Source organism: Cydia strobilella, chromosome Z, assembly GCF_947568885.1.
Source record: "Cydia strobilella chromosome Z, ilCydStro3.1, whole genome shotgun sequence".
Taxonomy (NCBI): domain Eukaryota; kingdom Metazoa; phylum Arthropoda; class Insecta; order Lepidoptera; family Tortricidae; genus Cydia; species Cydia strobilella.
In genome coordinates, this window is record NC_086068.1 from 12,198,781 (window position 1) to 12,220,515 (window position 21,735).

The window sequence follows — 21,735 nt, forward strand, 5'->3', positions numbered from 1 at the left end:
CTTTTGTTAGAAAGGGACTTCCACTTGTATTACAAGCTACAAGCTTTTGATAAACGGACCCCAGAGCGCTGATTCGGTGTAATGATAATATATGTTTGAGAAAACGTCGAACTTCGAAAAATAACACTAGTTAGGTAACAATTCTAAAAATGTTAAGGCTATGTATGTAGGTAGTTAATTTTATAAGTTACTTATTATATAATTATATTAATTAATGGCATTATTTATATTTATTTATTTATTGAGTAGATAAAAAACTGACTGTATAAAATAAACGCACTGTACACCTCAATTTAGTACCTAGGTACTAATGTTAATCTGTCGATTTGACTTAGGTATTTATTTGCAAAAAACAGATAAAACACAAAAATGTACTAATTGAGGCTTGTAAAGTATAATTAAATTAACGTTTATTTTAAGCTCGTGGCTCATAAAATGTTAGTACTTACAATAAAACTTAAAAAGCTGTTTTAGTGACAATAAATATCTTAACTAAATTTACAATAGTACTCCGTTACTGGGTTTGTGAAGTCCGCAACAGTGTACTACAATGTACGGACAGTCAATAATTTATAATTCATATAATTTACGACCTGCACTAAATGCATTATCTACTCATACTCAAACGATAAAATATCTGCAAAACATAAAAATACGAGTGGCGCCAACCGCGCACCTCTGGTCTGGGCTGTATCTCATTCTTTGAACCTCGCTCTGGTGCAGCGAGACGAAATTCACGTATGATCGCAGTGAGCGAGGAAAGCCCAGACGCTCAAGGGCATTGGGCCTACCTACCGTCTTAAATAAGCTTTCAACCCATATTTATGAATAATAAGGGATCTATACCTACAACCAATCTTTGTGACAGAACTTATGACCTGACTAAGTAGACCATTCTATTTGCTTTTAAATTTTTTATTCCAGTGCTTTCGAAGGTATAAAAATAATGAGAAAAATTGTCCTTTCTCCAAGTTTTTCTAATATGATAGGATTGAAAGGTTCAAATTTAATTACGATCCGAGTTGAGCTACTACAAGGTTAGATTCTAATTAGTTTTTTGCCCGAGGTCGCGGGGCCGCGAGTGCCGGCAGCTCCTGTGGGCAACTTTACTGTCGTGAGGTGTACCTCGGCACTATTAGCAGCCATGAGCAGGTGCGTATACTGGGCGCGGTGCGGCGCGAACTGCTCCTGCTGCGACTCCAGCTCCTCCATGAGCTGCCCGAGGTCGCGGGGCAGCAAGTGCCGGTAGCTCCTGTGGGCAACTGTCGTGAGGTGTACCTCGGCACTGTTAGCAGCCATGAGCAGGTGCGTGTACTGGGCGCGGTGCGGCGCGAACTGCTCCTGCAGCGACTCCAACTCCTCCATGAGCTGCCCGAGGTCGCGGGGCCGCGAGTGCCGCGCGCGGAGAGCGCGGATTGCGCGGTAGCTTCTGTGGCCAACGACCAATAGCATTAAGGATCGGACAACGAGCACATTAAACGATCAAACTTATAAAATGAACTTTGGATATAATCATTGTAGAGACACGGCATTAATGTTTACAAAAAGAATAGGAGAAGAGATATAAAATCTAAGAAAAAAATCGTGCTTCGAATTTGACAGCTGAAGTAAATAGACAGCATATAATATGGACGGACTCCGTACGGAGTCCTTCCGCTCGCAGTGGATGGCGGGCATTTGATATTGAAAATATACCTTACCTGCGACGCGCGTGCTGTGCTCGCACCGCCGAATCTGGGGGCGCTTCGCCGGCTTCGTCCAGTGTGGAGTCACCCTGCAATAGGGTATTTGACAAAATTAAAAATATATAACGAATTCCTGTCATCCTGAAAGATAATAAACTAATAAAGTATATTTCACTATATTTGAATGTAAATTATGTTTAGTTTTTGGAAAATAAACGAAAGAAAATTTAATATTTTTTGAAATTTCATCAGGGACGTGAACGCTCTGTGATTGGTCAACGCTCGGATGACGTCACACGCGGGTAAACATTCTTGATTGCCTTGAGTGTTTTAACTGTTTTATTTGTATTTAGTTAATTTTAGTTATTGTTCCACAGTTTTCTGATATATTCCGATTTATCCGTATATCTAGTGGCACAATATTCATAAGAATCTCAAAATGGAGCCGAAATATGTGAAAGCTGATAGCGGCAACCTACCAGACATAGACGCATTAACGGTTGCACTTTTCTTTAAAGATAATCCGGATTACTATGCTGCGGAACTTAGAAATGTAAAAACAGCTGTGTGAGTATACCTATACGTAGAAATTGTTTATTTAAAAACATTTCGATTTCGATGATACGAATACGACAACGATATATATATAGAATACGATGACGAGAATAGTATCTCCATACTGCACTTTAGTTTGAACGAAAAAGTATGCTACTAACTACCTATTAATGCTGAAAGAGCTATGTTATGAGGTTATGTAGTATCTTGTTTCGTTAAATACAACAAAATCCGCTGCTTTAACTACCATATTTATTTACAGTTAAATATTACTTACATCGAAGTGGTCTTAACACATAAAAACATTTGTATGCGCTAAAATGCTTTTTGGGTCTCTTCGCGCTAGTTTTAACCACATTTTTCTTTTTTTGGGATTCGTTGAAACGGAAACAAACAATTTGTCTGGATTTTTTATAGTCGTACTTGAACATTGCGGCACTATACACCATTTATATACCATTTTACAGTGAAACTATCAATTCAATGCACATAAACCATAAGATTTACTAAGGTCATTGACTGAGTCTACTCGCGTGTGACGTCACACGTGTCACGTGATTAGCCCCTTTGCAAAAACAGCGTTTAAGGCGCGTTCAAAATAAATAAATTTCACGGAAATATCAATGTAGTGTAATTATTAAGTCATAAACAATCAATTAAAACCATTTTCAAAAATTAGTCAAATAGCCTATTATACTACATTTACACTATAGTTTATTAGTAGACGTCAACTGACGCGCGCGGCTACAGCCCAATATCAACCTTCGCGGATTGCTACAAGGTTCACGATGACGCACCGCACACGATGGGAGTGACGTTCAAAGGGTTAAAGAATGAAACGAAATAACATGACGTGCTTGGTAGCATGACATGATAGTCGTTGGACCAATGACATACTTCCATAAATACATGCAGTACCTCCTTGATAGACTCACGTGATTTCATTTGTCTTCTTTTAACCCTTAAGTCCATAGCGGCAACATACTTGCCATCAAACAAAAACGCATCTCTACAATAAGAATTACGGTTCGGGAATGGTTTAAGGGTTAATGGTCAAGGTAAAGGCTTTGAATGTACAATGTACTAATCAGGCAAGCCACTCGAAAGCTTAGTGATAAACGCACCCTCTTTTTAACCAACTAGACTATGTGATTTTAGCGTAGCGTTATGACCGCAATGAAAAATAGTTTTTGAGTTAACTGAATGATTAAAGTGTTACAATGTGACGAACAAATTAGGACCCTTTTTGCTTGAGTTCAATCGTTAGTAATCCTGATTTTAAGGAGATATGACCCAGAGTTTTACGTTTCGAAATAGAACACTAAATAATTAAGAAAAACCACTTTACCTCTTCCTGGGCGCCGCTGGGTACGGGATCTGTCTCCATGTTCTCATTGCCTTCGCCGCTACCCGACGCAGCCGCATTATCCTAAACAGGCATAGTACACTTGTGTCTATACTGTACCAAATTGCATATGAAACGTGCGTTATTAAAAAAATAATGGGTACAGTCGAGGCATCAAATACTGAGGATGTCTCATAAGTAATGTCGGGTTTTGTAACTGAAAACTTACTACACCACAATTTATGCATACAACAATTCTCTAGTTCTGTAAATAGTGCAATTGTTGTACTTTATTTAAGTCATACCGTCTTTGTTCCGCTGGCTCGGACATGTATATCGCATGGACCCTGAGACACTACCACTAAAGGTACTGCTGGGTCAGATAGCGGACATAAAGAGACCAGTTGAGCGTCCAACTACGATTTAAGGACTCCTGTAAGCAGGACATGAACAGATTTGGAATTCGCTTCTATACACGGCGACTAAAGTCATATTGATCACTCTTTCATGCTTGTTCAGACCCAGCGCTATTGAAAGGTACAACTACTAGAGTGTATTGTTCATGGCATTTGGGGAAGGACTTACTGTGCTGGTTTCTCCATTAGCAGTCTGAGCTTGGGCCTGTGCCTGAGCCTGGGCCTGGAGGCTCGCCAAACAAGTTTTGATTTCAGACACCATGAGGCGGATGAAGTCCAGGCGGCCCGACGTTGGCGAAGTGGATGCTTGCTCTTCTCTGATGATACTGGCTAGTGGGATAGGCTGCAAATATATAGATCCTTTATTAAATGGGGAACACGCGTACCTACTGATACTTTGAATGTAACAATTTATCGAGATTTATCATTTTAAACGCTGCTAAACCAATGCTCTTAAATTAGGTGGCAGTTTTTGAATGTCGCGCCATCTGCAATTATCGTATTGTCATGTCACACTAAATCATAAAAGAAGAGCTTTGAAGTTCGTCAATTCCAAAATGTGTCCTAGTACTCCTAGTTGTGTTTTTAAGGTGTCTGCTTCTTTCACAGAAAATTGTTTCATAGAATGTAATGTTTCGCAGAATTTTCATTTCACAGAAACTTTTTTGTATTCAAAAACCGTCATCTTTTTAGGTACAGCTAAAAGGTCATTGTGTAGAACCCATTAAGTCTAACAGAAAAGTAGGTTAGGTTAGGTTGGAACTGCGACCCTTTGTGAAAAAATATGTTTTCTATGAAAGGAAAATTCTGCGAAACATTACATTCTATAAAACAATTTTCTGCAAAACAAGGCACAACCGTGTTTTCAATTGTCATATTACAGGCAATATTTGTAATGGTATTTGATATTATGAATAAGGTTCTCACCCGTCTAGTCTGGTTGGCGTTAGTATTAGCGCCCTCGGCGGCGCCCGCGCCCGCGGCGGTGTAGCCGGAGTGTCGCGACTCGGGGCTCGGCGGCGCGCGCTGCACGAGGTGCACTACTTTGCCGTTTACGTCTAAAAATATACATATGCATGATGGAACTAATATTATTACATAAATATTATATTTACTTGTTTAAATACCAATTAATAGGAAAGACGTACTTGTTTATATAGGGAGCCATCATACGTAAAGCAACTAGATCTAATTATCATTCAGAGCTACCTACCATAATCTGATAATCTTTTTTCGTCTTGTAGTACTCTCCCGCAAAATATGAGGCGCTGTAGATTTATTTCTATGCCCATTTGCTCCCTGACTTTCTCCTTAAGTTGCTCAACGGTGATCTAAAAATTATATCGATTAAAATAGTACCATGTGTCGACATTGTATTTAACAGATTTTTGGGATGTTGCTTTGTGTAAGGGCTTGTGCACAAATCACGTGAGGTTTTTTCGGCTACTTATTGACCCCCCTCCTCCTTGGTGATATTTGGTGAGGTTCTTGGCCACCCCCTCCCCCCCCCCCCCCCCTACATAAACCACGCGCATTTTTTTTTCATTCGACCGAATTGTAATATAAATTGTACATAGTAAATCTTGTTTATTTTTCTATCTAATAGTTATGAATGTGGCCAACGTGATTGTGTATTCCTATTTTGAGGTAATAGATATGGTTGTTTAAAACTCTAAATTAGTTGTTTTAATTTTAGCGGTTATATTACATTTATATTACAGGTGCTTGAAGGGTATAAGAAAATTACAGATTTTAGACGCCACGGCACGGCAAAATAGATAGAGATTTATTTCTTTGTTAAAGAAATGAATTAAATGTCGGTCCATGGATTCTGCTGATTGGTTTTTAACTTTCTAATGTGACAACAAACAAACAACTAGCGGCATGACTCCTTCGACGTCGTCTTCATTTTGCCACTCGACGTCATCGTCTTCCCGCATAACACAGAGAACTTCCCTTTGGGATCTGGCAATAGCCGCGTTAAGATCCGCATTGGTCGAACTATTGCCTCTTTTATATGAACCTTTTCTTTGGATCGCTGGTGGATAACTTTGTGAATTTGTAATTTTTTTTGCGCAGAAATATATCATGATCATGAGGCTTCGGTACGTGCAGGCCATTAGGGGAGGCCAAGCGCTCCAAAATTTCGTAAAATAGACTCGCTATTTTGAGTGCTAAGTGAAGATTTATGTTTAACGAAACCGAGAAAAAGTATCTACTCGTGTGGTAGATATTTTTTTAGTTTCGTTCACTAGAAAAATACACGTGAGGTGTCCTTATACACCCCCCCCCCCTCCCTCCCTCTATCGAACCTCGCGTGATTTGTGCACAAGCCCTAAGTCATAGCCAGATTGTAGTAACATCATATATACATTGCAACATAACTTAATGCTAATCAAAATTAGAAAAAGAGTAAACAGATCGAGAAAGTATTTCCTAATACTGAATGTCAATTGGGATGATGACAGTAACAAAGAATCGTGAAAATAATGGTTTCAAATATATATGTTAATATGATTCTAAAAACATTACACTCTCCTTTTTGGGCAGTCGTGTAAAAAATAGCCCTACTTCAGTATAAACAGTAGGATTATTAATGTTTTCAATAAAATAAAAGTGCAAAATTCTCCAATCGGCCATTTTGACTGAAACACCAATCAAAAACGAGCCAAACCGTGACGTCATCACTCCATGACATATTTCTTTGAGCAGCATAGACGACCTCATTGACCGTAATCCATAATCCTCGCCAAAGAGCTTGGCGGTTCCATTATATTATCTTTTATTTCGCCATTAAACATTTTTTATTTACAAAAAACATTATTACACGATATAAAGTAAATATTTGTTATTATATAAATAAAGTGCTACAGTATAAGGGTTTATCCATTAATTACGTCACACGAATTTCTAGGTTTATTTACCCCTCCCCCCTCCTTGTCACACTTGGTCACATTTCGCAAACCCTTCCCCCTGGTGTGACGTCACATTTTTTCAACGAAATCGGCAAATCGAATTAAGTATTATTAATATATTATAAAAATATTTTTCGCAAAAGCAATATTAGTAATTTTATAACCCAAAACTGATCAGAAAAGTAAATTAAACGAATAAAAATATATATATATATATTGGGATAAAAAATAATTATTAAACAATGTATTTTTTATGTTAAATATGAGTGAAAGGTAAATTGCGGTTTACGATTTATGACGTATTAAAAAAAACTACTTACTAGATCTCGTTCAAACCAATTTTCGGTGTAAGTTTGCATGGTAATGGTACATCATATATTTTTTTTAGTTTTATCATTCTCTTATTTTAGAAGTTACAGGGGGCGGGGGGGGCACACATTTTACCACTTTGGAAGTGTCTCTCGCGCAAACTATTCAGTTTAGAAAAAAATGATATTAGAAACCTCAATATCATTTTTGAAGACCTATCCATAGATACCCAACACGTATGGGTTTGATGAAAAAAATTTTTTTGAGTTTCAGTTATAAGTATGGGGACCCCCAAAATTATTTTTTTCTATTTTTGTGTAAAAATCTTATTGCGGTTCACAGAATACATCTACTTACCAAGTTTTAACAGTATAGTTCTTGTAGTTTCGGAAAAAAGTGGCTGTGACATACGGACGGACAGACAGACAGACATGACAAATCCATAAGACAGACAGACATGATGGTCCAGTCTGTCTTGATGTATTGCATCACTGTCTGGGGGGGTGCTGCTAAAAGCCGGTTCATAGACCTTGAAAGAGCACAACGAGCACTTATCAAGGTCATGTATTTCAAAAAGAATAGATTTCCTACTGAACTACTATACCAAATTAGTGGACTTCTATCTGTCAGAAAATTGTACATTCTGCACTTCCTTAAAAAAACATAGGACTCTACCATTCAACCCAAACTACAAAAAGAAAAGATTGATCGTCAATATAGCTAATCTATCTAAAACTAGAACCTCATTTGCTAGCTCACAGTTTAACATAAAATCCGCACACCTTTACAATAAAATTAATAAATTACTAGACATACACTCAAAATCTTACCATGATTGTAAAAAGCTCCTAGCACATTGGCTCAAAACTTAATCATACGATGAGACAGAGAATTTACTACGTTCAATCTAAACAATCGCACACACACACATGCACACGCTCATGCATACATACACGCACATACACACCTACACTCACATCACACATCCACACACGCTCTTACACACACAGAAAAGATCTCTCTTTACGCTCGTATTATTTCATACATCTACATGTAACTTTTTAAATTGTGTTTTTTTTTATTTCTAATGTAATATAAATCTGAATTTTAAAATGTTAGATTAATCTATATGTTTGTTTAGTTTAGGTTACTTTATTTACATAGTTATAGTTTATAGTTAGCATGTTAAATTTAGAATTGCTTGTATTAGTCATGTTATTGTCTCTATGTAAAAACATAGTTAAGGAAGAGCGGTGTCTCCCGACACAGGCATTCTTATGCTTACTGGGCGGCTCCATCCCTTTAAATCATTTTGTAGTGCTAATTTATTAAATAAAGATTTTTTTGTATTTGTATAAGGGTTCCGTTTTTTGCCATTTGGCTATGGAACCCTAAAAACGATTATCGTTGCATAAACTTGTTATTTAACTGTACAGCGAATAAAATGATTTAAATAAGTTAGTGATGTCACAAAGTTTGTGACTTCCCCCGCCGTCTTGTCACAACATGTCACATTTTCTTGACCCCCTCCCCTAAACGTGTGATGTAATTAATGGATTAATACGATATTTCACTAAAAAAAGTTTTTTATTATTTGGCTGAATATGGATTTCATTGCCATGTTGGCTGTCGTAAACAGTAAAAAAAATTAAAAAGTAATACTGGCGCCCGGTATTTTCACTCAACAGCTTAAATTGCTCATCGCTAATCGTAATATATAGTGCTGAATTAACAATATGATTCAGGCTCAAGGGAAAATTCGTAACTGTAAGCATGTAAAGTAATATATTCACGTGTAAGGTACTTCATGTAAACAATATCTACCACCTACCACTAACTAAACCGTGACGTCACAAACGGACGCGAGGCGTTTTCGCGCGGGGTTTAAAGTAGGTATAGAAAAATGCAATTATTTATGTTAAAACTTATGAGTATAGCTGAATTTTTGTGTTTTTCGGAACCAATACAAGTGCACCGACAAAATTTGTCATCATGCCAATTTAAGGAGTCACACTACTGGACACTACCGCTTGCATTCAACATAGTCAAACAAAGTTACTTGCATTGCACTCACCTCTATGGTCAAAAGAATAATACATGTGAATATTATGTGAAACATGCTAGTTTGTCTATCTACATTCTCTACTTCAGTGCACAGTGGTATTAGGTGCTATTACACAGTGTGTAATAGTTATAAAAATTGCAAACGAAATCATTAATCTTCTAATTATATAAAGAAATAGAGGACATATTTACACATTTCTGTATACCTACAGCATACAGAGTGAAATAAATATCAATGCACAAATTTTAACTTGTACAGTCAGTAAAACTATTAGCTTAGCACCCCTGCATACAGATTTGTACTACCCTTACCCCTGCATACATATTTGTCGAGGGTGTAAAGCTAAATAGTATTGGTGAATTATTTTAATGCCAATCTTTTCTGTTAAGAGTACTGGAGCACACACAAAAGAATGTGGTCTGATTAAAATTTCACCCACTAAACAAAAATAATTTATTTAAAAAAAATCGCCAAGCACAATGATATAGGAGGTAATCATAAGAATTGCAATGCTCTAAATCTATACTAGGTACATCTATACATAAAATATATATGCAGCACTATACACTAGACTAGATAGAAACTGCATTCAAACTTGATTTGCAATTACCATCAATTTATCAATTATCAAATTGCCTAAGAAATTTCACTACAAAAGCACATTTTCATACTGCCAAGCTAAAACACTGTAAAGTTATATTATTCATAAATATAGTTATTCATAAATATAGTCTTCATTCTCTTGAAATATGAGATACTAGCATCCTTATTTAACTGAAGGAGGGTAGTTTAACATTAATGATGATGAACAAGCCTCTGATTTTTCATTGGATGGTAAGATGAAAGCAAACTATGAAGTCAATATTAAAACTAAAATTTAACTCATATTCATATGGAATGGAATAGAAAAATGTGAAAATTTTGAATTGAATTCAATTCTACATTATTACATCTACAAGCCCTACGGATATTACAAACTAGAAGCTTCCTTGATGTTCATTTTTTTACTGTGTGACAGTAAGTATATTTATTTAAAATATAATTTAATTCAATTCAAATTATTTCTTTCATTTATAATTTACTTTATGATATGTGTATTGTTTTATTACTTCTATATCTCGAAGGTATTTCCTAACAAACCTCTGTAACTCGAAAGACAATAAGACTGTATTTTGCGCGTTTGTATAATTACCTCTCTAATACGAATTATTCATACATTTCACCTCTGTAACTCGAAACCTCTTTTAAGACAAAAAAATCTATAAGACGAAACCTCATTATTATTATTATTATTATTTAGCTTTATCCCACATTAGTGGTCCCCAAGGGTATAAGCCTCCTCCATCTGTCTCCACCTCTCTTTGTCGGTGGCAACATCCATCCATTTTTTTCCCGCAGCCTGTACAATGTCATCTGCCCATCTTTTTCTTTGCCTTCCCGCTCTTCTCTTTCCAGCTGGGCCTGGCCATTTTGTTACAAGATTTGTCCACCTTTGATCCTGATATCTTGCTACATGACCTGCCCACCTCCACTTTTGTTTCAGACTAAACTGCAGGGCATCTGTTATCTTTGTTCTCTTGCGGATGTCTATATTTCTTGTTTTTTGTATTCTTCTTAAATTTAAAATACTTCTTTCCATTGCATGCTGGCAAGATAGAATTTTGTTCTTCGCTCTTTCCGTGTAAACCCATGTTTGGCATGCATATGTCAAGCTAGGAAGAATGCAGGAGTCCATTATGATCTTTTTCATGTTAAGATTGTAATTGCCTTTGAGAATTTCTTTTTGTGCCCAGTATTTCTTCCAGGTTGTGTTTATTCTTCTATCAATTTCATTTTCATTACTGGTTGTTGCGAAAGATACTAATTTTCCCAGATATACATAGTCTTCCACATAATCTATGGGTTTTTCCTCTATTTTGATAGTCTTCTTGTTGTAGTTTGACATGATTTTAGTTTTAGATGCATTCATGTGCAGGCCGATTTTTTTGCTTTCAAAGTCCAGTTCTTGTAGCATTTTTTCCATGTCTTTTGCTGATTCACTAAAGATGGCTATGTCATCAGCAAATCTTAAATGCGTTAGTTTTTTGTTTGATATCCATATTCCTTTTCGATTCCAGTCAATTTTCTTGAAAATATCCTCCAGAACCGCTATAAATAGTTTTGGAGAGAGTGGGTCGCCTTGTCTCACTCCTCTCCCAATTGTGAACAAAACCTCATTAACATGGAATTTTTCAGAGTTTCCCGTGAGATTTGTGCTATCAACTACAGTAGAATCCGCATATAATGACATTGAATAGAAGTGACAATCACTTCATATAAGCGGATGTCATATAAACATATGTCGCACTACAGGTAAGGTTAACAAAAAAACATCTTAACTTCATGAGTTCATGTACTTAGTATTTGTAACAGAGTTACCTGTTATCATGTATTAATCTTTAATGTGTAATACTCTTTGAAGTGACAACTGATAAGCCCATTTAAGTGGCCATCTAAAAAACAAAGAAATAGCTGACATCACATGCGTCATTATGACTGTCGTTCATACTTGTATTTGTTGGTGCAGTGGTGTCTATTTAATAGAAATATTTGCTTTATTTGTTAATTTGCACACCTACATATTGAAATGGATAGGATAGTACGACAGCAGTCCGAACTTAAGTCACGGAAAGGTCATATATATTGGAAAAAATATTAATAATATATTCGCATAAGTAATAAGTAAGTTGTTAAATCAAATATACTACATATTATTCAGTCTTATTTTTATTTAAAATTGAAGGGATATAAACTAAACTAATAGATACCTAACTAACGTACAGCCTTAGTTGCTAAGGTATTTGGATTTGCACATTACAAATACTAGGTACCAAATACTAAGTACAAATACTTATTCTGACAACTCGAAAATTATTTGTGAACCTTACGAAGTGACATGCCCGCAAAATGCCCGGTGTAGTGCGACATATGCATATAAAGCATAGTGGATTAACTTCTTGTTTTTGTTAACTTTTCCAAATAAATCTCAAATTCCTTTGTGAGAGATGAGTTTTATTAACCTTGTACCAATTATCAACTTGTCACTGAGATTCAAAACTAGAAGAACATACACGCCACGCACGGACCACATCCTCGCAGACGTGGGGATGGCCACAAAAACCAGCTAATGTGTCAGTATAACCAGACATAATTTCATGAAAATAGGATTAATAGCGATTTGTCACTATATGTGAAGCAAAGATAGATATAACTCCGTAATAGATGGATACAGTCTAAGGAAAAAACGTGCCTCAAAAATCAAGAAAATTTGATTCTCGTTCAGAGGGCGCTACTAGCTTTGGCCTACAGTCGTATAGATGGCATTGACGGTTTCGTTTGTTATTTAACAATTTTAACGCATGTCAGTGAAAGAACATGGGTCAAAATCATAAAAATAATTAATGCAAATAAAAAAAATCATTTATCCATATTTAAATACATTGTATCGTATTTTTATAAATATTCATTTTTAGTTTTAAAGTGTGTCGACAGATGGCAGTGAATTTACTGGGGTTACAAAATTTACTATGACAGTACCCCTCTAGTATAAGTTACTCTATGACGTGAAGTCATGTTATCCAACTTTGTCACAAATAATTTTATATGAAAACCAAACTTCATATAAGTATAAGCGGAGTCATAATAAATGGATTCCACTGTATTTATTACTTAAATTATAAATATTTAATTGTTTTTAAAATTACAAGCATTTTAAAATCACTTATTGTAACTATAACTTAGACAGTAAGTATTATGTGGGTAGTTAATAAAAAATTAGTAACGTACAAAGATACTTGATAGAGTAATCTACATACAAATAGGCAGTAATATTTTAAGCAGCATCTTCAATATAAGATTTCAAAACATAGTAAGCGTATTCACAAAACGAAATGCATTGCTGGGGTTGTGACATTTCAGTATCGACATTCAGTGATATACACTATTTCAATGTAAGGATAGGTACAATACAATCCGGGCTGCAACCAAATATAGAATAGTATGTATGTGTAGAAATAAATCGTTAAATCAATATTTCTCACCTCATCTTCCACTGAGAAGTTGTGGTTCGTTGAATCCAAGGTTTTTATGGTAAACTCGATCATTTTTTACAACGAAACATGAACGCCCCTGCAAAGTAAAGTAGTACAATGTGATGCTTAGGCGTGATACGTAATTAAATCTTATAATTGATAAGGCCATCATAATGAACAAAAAATACCAAACATTTACGTTACAGTTTAATACTCACGCTTGCGACAATTTTTTACACTGAATAGTTTTGTTATTAGCTGATTAATTTTCTTGCGAATGTGCATTCGTCTTCGTCTGTATGCGAGCCGAGAACATCAGAACACCACACCGAGCGAGAGAAAGATCATGGGAGCATAGACAACCTAGATTTTGACACAGTCAATGTTTACAAATCTGGCTAGAATCAGCGATTATTAAAGGTCCTCCACACTCGTGCGCGAATCGCGGCGCGAAGCCGCGAACGCGAGTGTGGAGTCTAGTTCGCTCGCTTTACCTCCATCTTCTTGGGCATTTAGGCCCCATAGGCACGAGAGCTTAAAAAGCGTTGCGTTTGTCGCATCCATAAGTAAGAGCGAGAAAGAGATATCGCTTCCTCGCTCTTACTTATGGGTGCGTCGAACACGCCACGCTTTTTAAGCTCTCGTGCCTATGGGGCCTTATTATGTTATGAGTAAAAAATATATAATATTTGCATCGCATCGCCTCGTCAAACGGATCAGAGGATATAACCAAACGGAGTAGCCAAAAAATCGCTCCTCCACGCCACGCGAGCCAGGCGAGCGCCACCGATTACAGTTACACTCGCGTCTCGTGGCTCGGCTCGCGGCTCGGCTCGGCTCGTGGCTCGCACGCGAATGTAAATCAGCTTTTAATGGTTTGGAAAAAAACCAATGACATTGACAGATATCGGAAATTAGGAATAGACAAGAAAAAGAAAGTCCGTTTGCTTTGCCTCACTTCTGCACCGGCTAGAAAAAACAGATTGGCTTTGGTTCGATTCAGAATCTTCAGTCAGAGCATTTATTTGTTACTTGTGTCTTAATTTCTTACGGCGACTTGCAAATTACATAGCCCGCACCTTTACAGACCCGAAGAAAGATGTCTCAGGAAGAAAGTCTACCTGAGGGATGGGAAGCTCGCAAGAGCCGGAGCACGGGTAAGAAAACTGAAAAAAAGGACAATCACGCCTTCTCGTCGTTTTACTTGCAATTATTAACGTAAAAAGTGTATTATCTTGAATAAGTTAGCGCCTTGATGCGAAAATGTATTTTTTTTCTAAGATAACTGATTTATATTCTATTCTTGAAACCGTTATTGGTAACAATAACTTTCATGCAAGCTTCTTTCAAGTTGAACTCTCTTCCATCAAAAGTCTTTGATGTGTCATTGATGACGATTTAGAGATTTTCATTCTCACTTTTGAACTTCCTTTCACCTTTATTCCTTTACCTCGTAAGAATATTATTGAAAACCTGCTACCTCTTATTATATCTGTATAGTGGTCTGTAGTGTCTTACCCCATGCACACGGAAAACCAAAACCCAAAAACACTTGTGAATCTTCATAATATTAATTTTAAACTAACACGGGACTTAATCGCGTAAAAACTTACTTTAAAAAACGTCAAATAAATAAGTCTGCGGTAGCTGAGCATTTGCTAGAGTCGGGACCAAACCACTGGATTGAGCTCCATAATCCCAAAGTCCTCTCAAAGGAACGTCTTTACTACAGTAGGAAAGTATGTGAACCAATTTAAATCAGGAAACATCGAAATTTCAAACAAAATAAGGTACAAGGGATTTCAACTTGTCGTGATTTGCAAATGTAAGGGGGAAAACATCCCATCACATACCATCTGATGTCGTGAGTGTTGTGTGTAGGCAAAGTGACAACCATTGCATACAAGTTAATAATCAAGATCAAGTGCAAGTAGTTCGCAAAACCCATCCAGCAAGTAGATGTTGATACAATTATTATTATTATTTGTTTGTCCTTTCCATATCTTGGGACCATGGGGTCCCGGACTTTTGGGAGGCGTGCATGGGGCCGAAGCCAACAGTGCAGAAGCCCTTTAGATAATTTAATCTAAAAGCAAGGAATACACGTGGCGGATACCATCCTGAGCGCACAATATAATGATACGTCCCCCGCCAGGTGCAAAGACTATTGTAGTGCAGTACTTTTGTGCTGCGATGGGTACTAAGGTCATAGGCTATTGATTTGTATGTTGGATGGACTGGATATCGGGCAATGGGAGGAGACTAGCGGACACCTGCCGAGACAATTAGTCTCAGAATTGTAAAAGACAGGTGGTGACTCGCCAACTCATAGTGGGCCCCGCAAAGGCCGCACGCACAGTGCGACAACAGGGCAACACTTTGGAGTGGCTGGAGGTTGTGGAGAGGTGAGTCTGCAATAGCCAGTTCCCGGTAATCCGTTCAGCAGGCTGCTGCGTTATGACATTTTACACTTCCAACCTGGAGCATAGGTCCCGCTCTTGTAACTCCACTCTGGCCGGCCGGTGAAGGCAAGCACAGAGGCGAGGGCCAGATGACAGGGCGCTCTGGAATAGGGGTCCGCGGGGTCACCACTCACTGTCAGCTCGGCTCAAGCTGCCCCCCCATTATTATTATTATTATTTCGTTTTAGACAGGCAGCTGATGCTGGTATGACTAAATCTTCAATTTTAACTAAATGTTTTACACTATAGATGACTTGTTTGCATGTAATAGTATTAAGTAGAATTTAGATAGGTTTAAGTTTAGGTCAAGTGTACATTTGCATGCTAACTAGCAAAATATGTCTTAGTGCAGAAATATGTTATCTATACCATCTCATTGTACCATATTTTAAGCAAATAAAGAATATTTATTTATTATTTATTTATTAACTATGATTATTAACTATTTGACTGGTATACTTAGCACGATTTCACAGTTTTGATAGTTTGTCTAGTCTATTTTTAAATTAATTCACACTTGTAGAGTTCACAACTTCAGAGGATAATTTTTGTTCCAAGCCTTTACTATTCGGTTTGCAATAAAGTTTTAGCCGATATTTGTTTTGTGGTTTTCTTGCCAGTCTGCCTGTGACCACGAACGTAACGTCACGTTCCAAACGTCAGGCCATAAATGTAAGTTTTTACGCGATTAAGTCCCGTGTTAGTTTAAAATTATGAGTCAAAATCGTGTTAGTTGAAATCAATATACTTGTGAATCTATACTTACACTAACTAAAATATACTTAAGCATACTGGGAGTGGAGTATGCATATCATTTAATTTACGGGATAATTATAAAGTATTTAATTAATGCCCACACCTGTGCCAGTCATATGAATTTTAATATAATGTATTTTACAGGTATGACATATTACCTGAACTCCCACACTAAGAAGTCGCAGTGGGAGAAGCCCGAGGGCCCTGCTCCCATGGAAGAGGAAGAGGATGATGGCAGTTCTCCGAAGAAGGTGCAGTGCAGCCACTTGTTGGTGAAGCATGAAGGAAGCCGGCGCCCATCATCATGGCGTGAGGATAACATCACTCGCTCTAAGGAGGAGGCACTAGCCATTCTCTCAGGTAAGGCTGTTTCTATCTGACCAAGCCACACTTCATGAAGAATTTTCTTATAAGATATGGGACTCCACTAGCCTAAGTAATAAGTAAGCAATTGTGATTTAGCTCTGAGAGGTGTATACCCATACCCATTACTCTTTTTATTGCTCATTGAATGAATAAATACACTTGGAAATGTGGGTTCAACGTTTAAAGTGTGGACACGAAAAAATCCGATCATGCGTGACATTGTGAAAGTTTTAAATAAATGTGGATTTTCAAGCAGCGCCTCTCTTTTAATAATTTGTGGATATCAAACCACACCATAAAAAAACAACCATAATATAACGTTAGGTTGTCTGTGACTTTCAGCATCATATACTCCACCGTGCCTATATTCCTTTGAACATCGTCTTCTGGCAGTCTTTATCAAGTTTTCCTGTTAATTTTTTTTTTTTTTAATTAGATAACCTAAATTATACCTTATTACGTCCTCTTTTCATGATAGCAAACTTTTTTTTTTATAGTATTCAAATTGATATAGTTCTGAGGCTTTTTTAACTTTGGTGAATTTGACTTTTTAATGAAAAAATGCCTCCCATATAAAAACTACTTTCAGTGCTTACAGTAGAAAGTCTGCCTGACTACCACAAATAGAAATGAGTTTCAAGAAGTATTTTTTTGGTAAGATGACATCCTAATGTGCCTAAAACAGCTTGTAAAAATATAAATACTGTTGTGACATTGTAGCAGGAAGCGAGTGAAGAATGTCAAAGAACGCTGTACAAGCAATGAAAGGTATAATGGAATTTATTTGGCGAAAACTCACACAAACGCATACATTAATATACGATTTTTTTTTTGTTATATAGTATTATATATACAAATTATTAAAATAAAAAACCTTGTAAATGTACATTCGGTAAAAAGATATACCAGATCATCCACAACCACTTTTTTTCGTGGACATACTTTAATTTGCTTATCAAAGTATTGTGTATTTGCACTGACCTAAAGGCATGTTAATGGTTATTATGCTCACAATTAATCCAATGTTTTCCAGAGTATCGTCAGAAGATTGTCAACAAGGAAGCAACATTTGAAGAGTTGGCCAAACAGTACTCTGATTGCTCATCAGCCAAGCGTGACGGTGATCTGGGTATGTTCAAGAGGGGGCAAATGCAGAAGCCTTTTGAGGATTGTGCCTTCTCCCTGAAGATAGGACAGCTCAGCCAGCCTGTTGAGACGGATTCAGGAGTCCACATTATTCTCCGAACTGCCTAAATCTATCACAACAACTATTGATACACAGGTTCCACATCTTATTTTATTGCAAAATTTTAACTTTTACATCAATTTCAGATCTTCAGGTAATATTTGTGTCATAAAGTAGCAAAATCAATGATTACTGAAATAACTATTAATTAACTATGATACTATACCTAAGGGCAATTTTTATTTTATTTTGGGCTTTGTTATTTTGTTTAAAACAAAAGACCCCAAGCTATGAAGTTATGATTTACAATAAATTAGATATACTTAAGTCTTGTTAGTATTGGATAACTTATTAAATTATATTTTTTACAAAATACATAATGGTTTCACAAGATTGTTATTGAGGTTTAACATGGGGAGTATTTTAATTTTAAACTTTCGTATGCGCATGTCAAAAAATGTACATATAAATAGCAATCGTGACAACTTCATGTTTAAGTTGAATATATATGGAGCAGATCTGCTCCTAAGCATACGAAAGGTTAAGAAGTAAGTGAAATTACTGATACTTCATAACAAAACTAAGCACAAACAGACTGGCAGATTCCAGAGTTATTATGAATTCTATACACTGAAATATGGTGTTAAATTTAGCATAAATGGTAACGGTTTGATGATTGAAGAAACAAAATAATTAAACAGTTCTCTTGGGTTTGATGACGTCCACATCCACACAAACTGGAAAATAATTAGAAACAGAATTCATTTTTTCAGTGAATTGTACTTAGTACTATTAAGATAAAATATTTTCTAATTTATCTGTACCTTACCTTGGAATAAAATACTTATTTTTACTGGGGAATTATTATTTATTCATCTAAAGATATATTTGTATGTTTCTATTTTAGCCTTTGTTAATAGGACATTACGATACAAGTGCGAAAAGTAGGAAATTCCTATTCGCACGTGTATCGTACAACGTTTTCCAGTACATATGGCCCTTAAAATTTTCGACCTAGGCCCGTATTGTGCTTATTACCGCACTAGGGCGGTAAAGTAGCACCATATGTGCTCTAAATCCTGTTTCTTTCTGACAGACACGTGTCAAAACTATGGATAAGGACAAACTATTATGAAGGGCTTGTTAAATTTAACCGGCGTTTGGCGAGATGGCTCTCGAAAGGAAAGGTTTTGGCAGAAGATTTATTTTCTGATTATGTTTGGTTATTGAAGGTAGCATATCTTGCCGATATTTTTGACCACTTAAATGCTATGAACGCAAGTCTACAATGAATTAAGGGACAAGAACATAATAACAGCAAAAGATAAAGTTAATGGATTTATAGCAAAAATTGAGTTATGGACAACATCTTTACACAGTATGCAGATTGATTCCTTCCTTTGCATGGCTAAAATCATTCAAGAAATATCATCAGAAATCTCAGTGAACGCGGAAATTCATATTCCTGTTATGGTGGAGAGCTTGCAAAATTTTAAAAAATCAACTTTTAAGTTATTTCTCAAATGAAACATTTGGTCATACCCACATGTTTATAATATAAGTATACAACTTTGCTAAGCATGTTCGTATGCTTATTTTTACATGTAAATAATGCTCGTGAATGACATGTTCAAGTTTTGCGTTCTGGGTTAAAAGAATGGCTGAAATCCATCTAGCAAAAAAAGCCTTTAAATCTTTGATCCCATTTGCTACTTCATATTTAATTATTTATGCGAGCTGACGTTTTCAACAATAAATAAATAAATCATTTTTATTTCGAGTAACTTCAACAACAATCAACAATGACAATGTCTTCGACAATAGTCGATATCAAAACGAAGAAAAGGGAATAGATTGAATTTGGAAAATGATTTAATCGTCTGCATGTTGCGGCAGGAACCCCGATTTGACAAACTAGTCAAAATGAAACAAGCTCATTCTTATTCACACTGAATACAGTTCAAATTTAAATATAAACATAAACACATAAATACAGTTTACCTATCTAAAAATGATTTGTTTTATTAATATGTATATTGACGACCTTTAAATTTTAAAGGATTGGATTTTATTAAACTTAAAAAAAATCAAATCTGCCTTCCAAAAGTTTCTCTTAAAGCTGAACTTCGCGACCCCCTTGGATAAGTGCCGCGACCCCCCTGGGGGTCGCGACCCACACTTTGAAAAACACTTAGTTACTCTATGGTATAACTGAGCCAGAACCCTTTTGTTTTGCTGCAACGCACACAGCAATGCTACGGTTTATTTCTTTTTGAGTTTTGTTTTTTATCTTAATGTTGCTTTTTAGGGTTACGTACCCAAAGGGTAAAAACGGGACCCTATTACTAAGACTCACATACAATTACTCCACTGTCCGTCTGTCTGTCTGTCACCAGGCTGTATCTCATGAACCGTGATAGCTAGACAGTAGATGTATTTCTGTTGCCGCTATAACAACAAATACTAAAAACAGAATAATATAAATATTTAAATGGGGCTCCCATACAACAAACGTAATTTTTTTTTTTTTCGTAATGGTACGGAACCCTTCGTGCGCGAGTCCGACTCGCTCTTGGCCGGTTTTTTTTGTATCTCTTCTGTTTCTTTTGTTTTATTTAATATGTGTGTATTGTGGCAGACGAATAAATGGTTTATCTATCTATTACTTATTCTGTGACATTGATGAATTTAAACCCCGTTATCTAATGCTCAGTTTGGGGGCAAGCTAAAATAGTGATGTTGCTTCACATATAATTAGTCGATTCATATTTTACTTATAAAGAGTTATTTGTCAAAATAAAATTATTCTTTTGTGAAAATTGAAGTTATTACAATTCGACGTGGAGATAGTATGCTTTTATGCTATTATTAGTTAATTAATTAATTATGAAACATACAATATAAGTAAAAAAAAAAATATTTCATAATAATTTAAAAAAATCACTATAGCAGAGCTCTGTTATGAATCAGATCTTTTGATAGATATGTTATTGAGTGAGTATTGAAATCAACTTCATTATTTATCGATTCATATTAGCGAAACTGCCCCATCACTTGCCCCCAAACTGAGCGTTAGATAACGGGGTTTATGATGATATACCATATCAAGAATAAAGTTAGGTAGGTACACTTGAACCTCATCATAAGTGTGCAGTCGAAGTCAATTTTTTTAGAAACACCACATGCACACCACTATCACTAGTGCCATCTAGTACTGACTCAAAATACTAATAGTTTAAGCTATTCGTCGCGAGATATCGCTGCCTGTTCCATAGATAGTATAGTATATGTTATTACTGTAAGTTTGGTGCTTTGCAAGAGATGTAAAGTCTAATGCTGCGGCCACACATATCGGGATTCGGCGAATATTCGTGATGATGTTCCTCGCTGTCTAAGGGAAATAAAGGTAAGCGTCCACTTGTCGATATCGTACGCATCGCACGCAACGGATCGTAGTATTCTTTGTATAGAAACTCATATAACTGCGTCCACCTGTCCGCATCGTACGCATCGCACATCGGCAATGCCGACACCGTTGCTCCGAGAGGCAACTTTTGCGATGCGTGCCGATGACGTCATACGGAATGCCGATCAGGTGGACGCAC

At 36.3% G+C, this 21,735-nt stretch overlaps 2 protein-coding genes across 2 annotated transcripts in view; one reads left to right on the plus strand and one right to left on the minus strand.

The window, feature by feature from the left end:
- LOC134754479 (large proline-rich protein bag6) overlaps positions 1-13,729 on the minus strand; it is a 51,594-nt gene extending 37,865 nt beyond the window's left edge. The window contains exons 1-8 of the mRNA XM_063690812.1: positions 13,579-13,729; positions 13,370-13,457; positions 5,215-5,332; positions 4,929-5,059; positions 4,171-4,344; positions 3,589-3,669; positions 1,701-1,774; positions 1,279-1,429 (exon numbers count right to left, since the gene is read on the minus strand). Of these exons, the coding sequence (XP_063546882.1) occupies positions 1,279-1,429; positions 1,701-1,774; positions 3,589-3,669; positions 4,171-4,344; positions 4,929-5,059; positions 5,215-5,332; positions 13,370-13,432 (792 nt within the window). The 5' untranslated portion in view covers positions 13,433-13,457; positions 13,579-13,729. The remainder of the gene's footprint in view (positions 1-1,278; positions 1,430-1,700; positions 1,775-3,588; positions 3,670-4,170; positions 4,345-4,928; positions 5,060-5,214; positions 5,333-13,369; positions 13,458-13,578) is intronic.
- A 579-nt stretch (positions 13,730-14,308) lies between these two features.
- On the plus strand, positions 14,309-18,983 carry LOC134755099 (putative peptidyl-prolyl cis-trans isomerase dodo). The gene is made up of 3 exons (XM_063691577.1): positions 14,309-14,517; positions 16,723-16,938; positions 17,978-18,983. Exons 1-3 carry the CDS (start codon positions 14,460-14,462, stop codon positions 18,196-18,198), a joined length of 495 nt encoding a protein of 164 aa, XP_063547647.1. The 5' UTR covers positions 14,309-14,459; the 3' UTR covers positions 18,199-18,983.
- The last annotated feature ends 2,752 nt before the right edge of the window (positions 18,984-21,735 follow it).

What these genes read in the sequence shown, in the direction of transcription:
- LOC134755099 (XM_063691577.1), top strand. Translation starts at nt 14,460, where the DNA reads ATGTCTCAGGAAGAAAGTCTACCTGAGGGATGGGAAGCTCGCAAGAGC. An exon ending in TCGCAAGAGCCGGAGCACGG is followed by an intron (nt 14,518 to 16,722) that starts GTAAGAAAACTG and finishes TGTATTTTACAG; the next exon opens with GTATGACATATTACCTGAAC. An exon ending in GGCACTAGCCATTCTCTCAG is followed by an intron (nt 16,939 to 17,977) that starts GTAAGGCTGTTT and finishes AATGTTTTCCAG; the next exon opens with AGTATCGTCAGAAGATTGTC.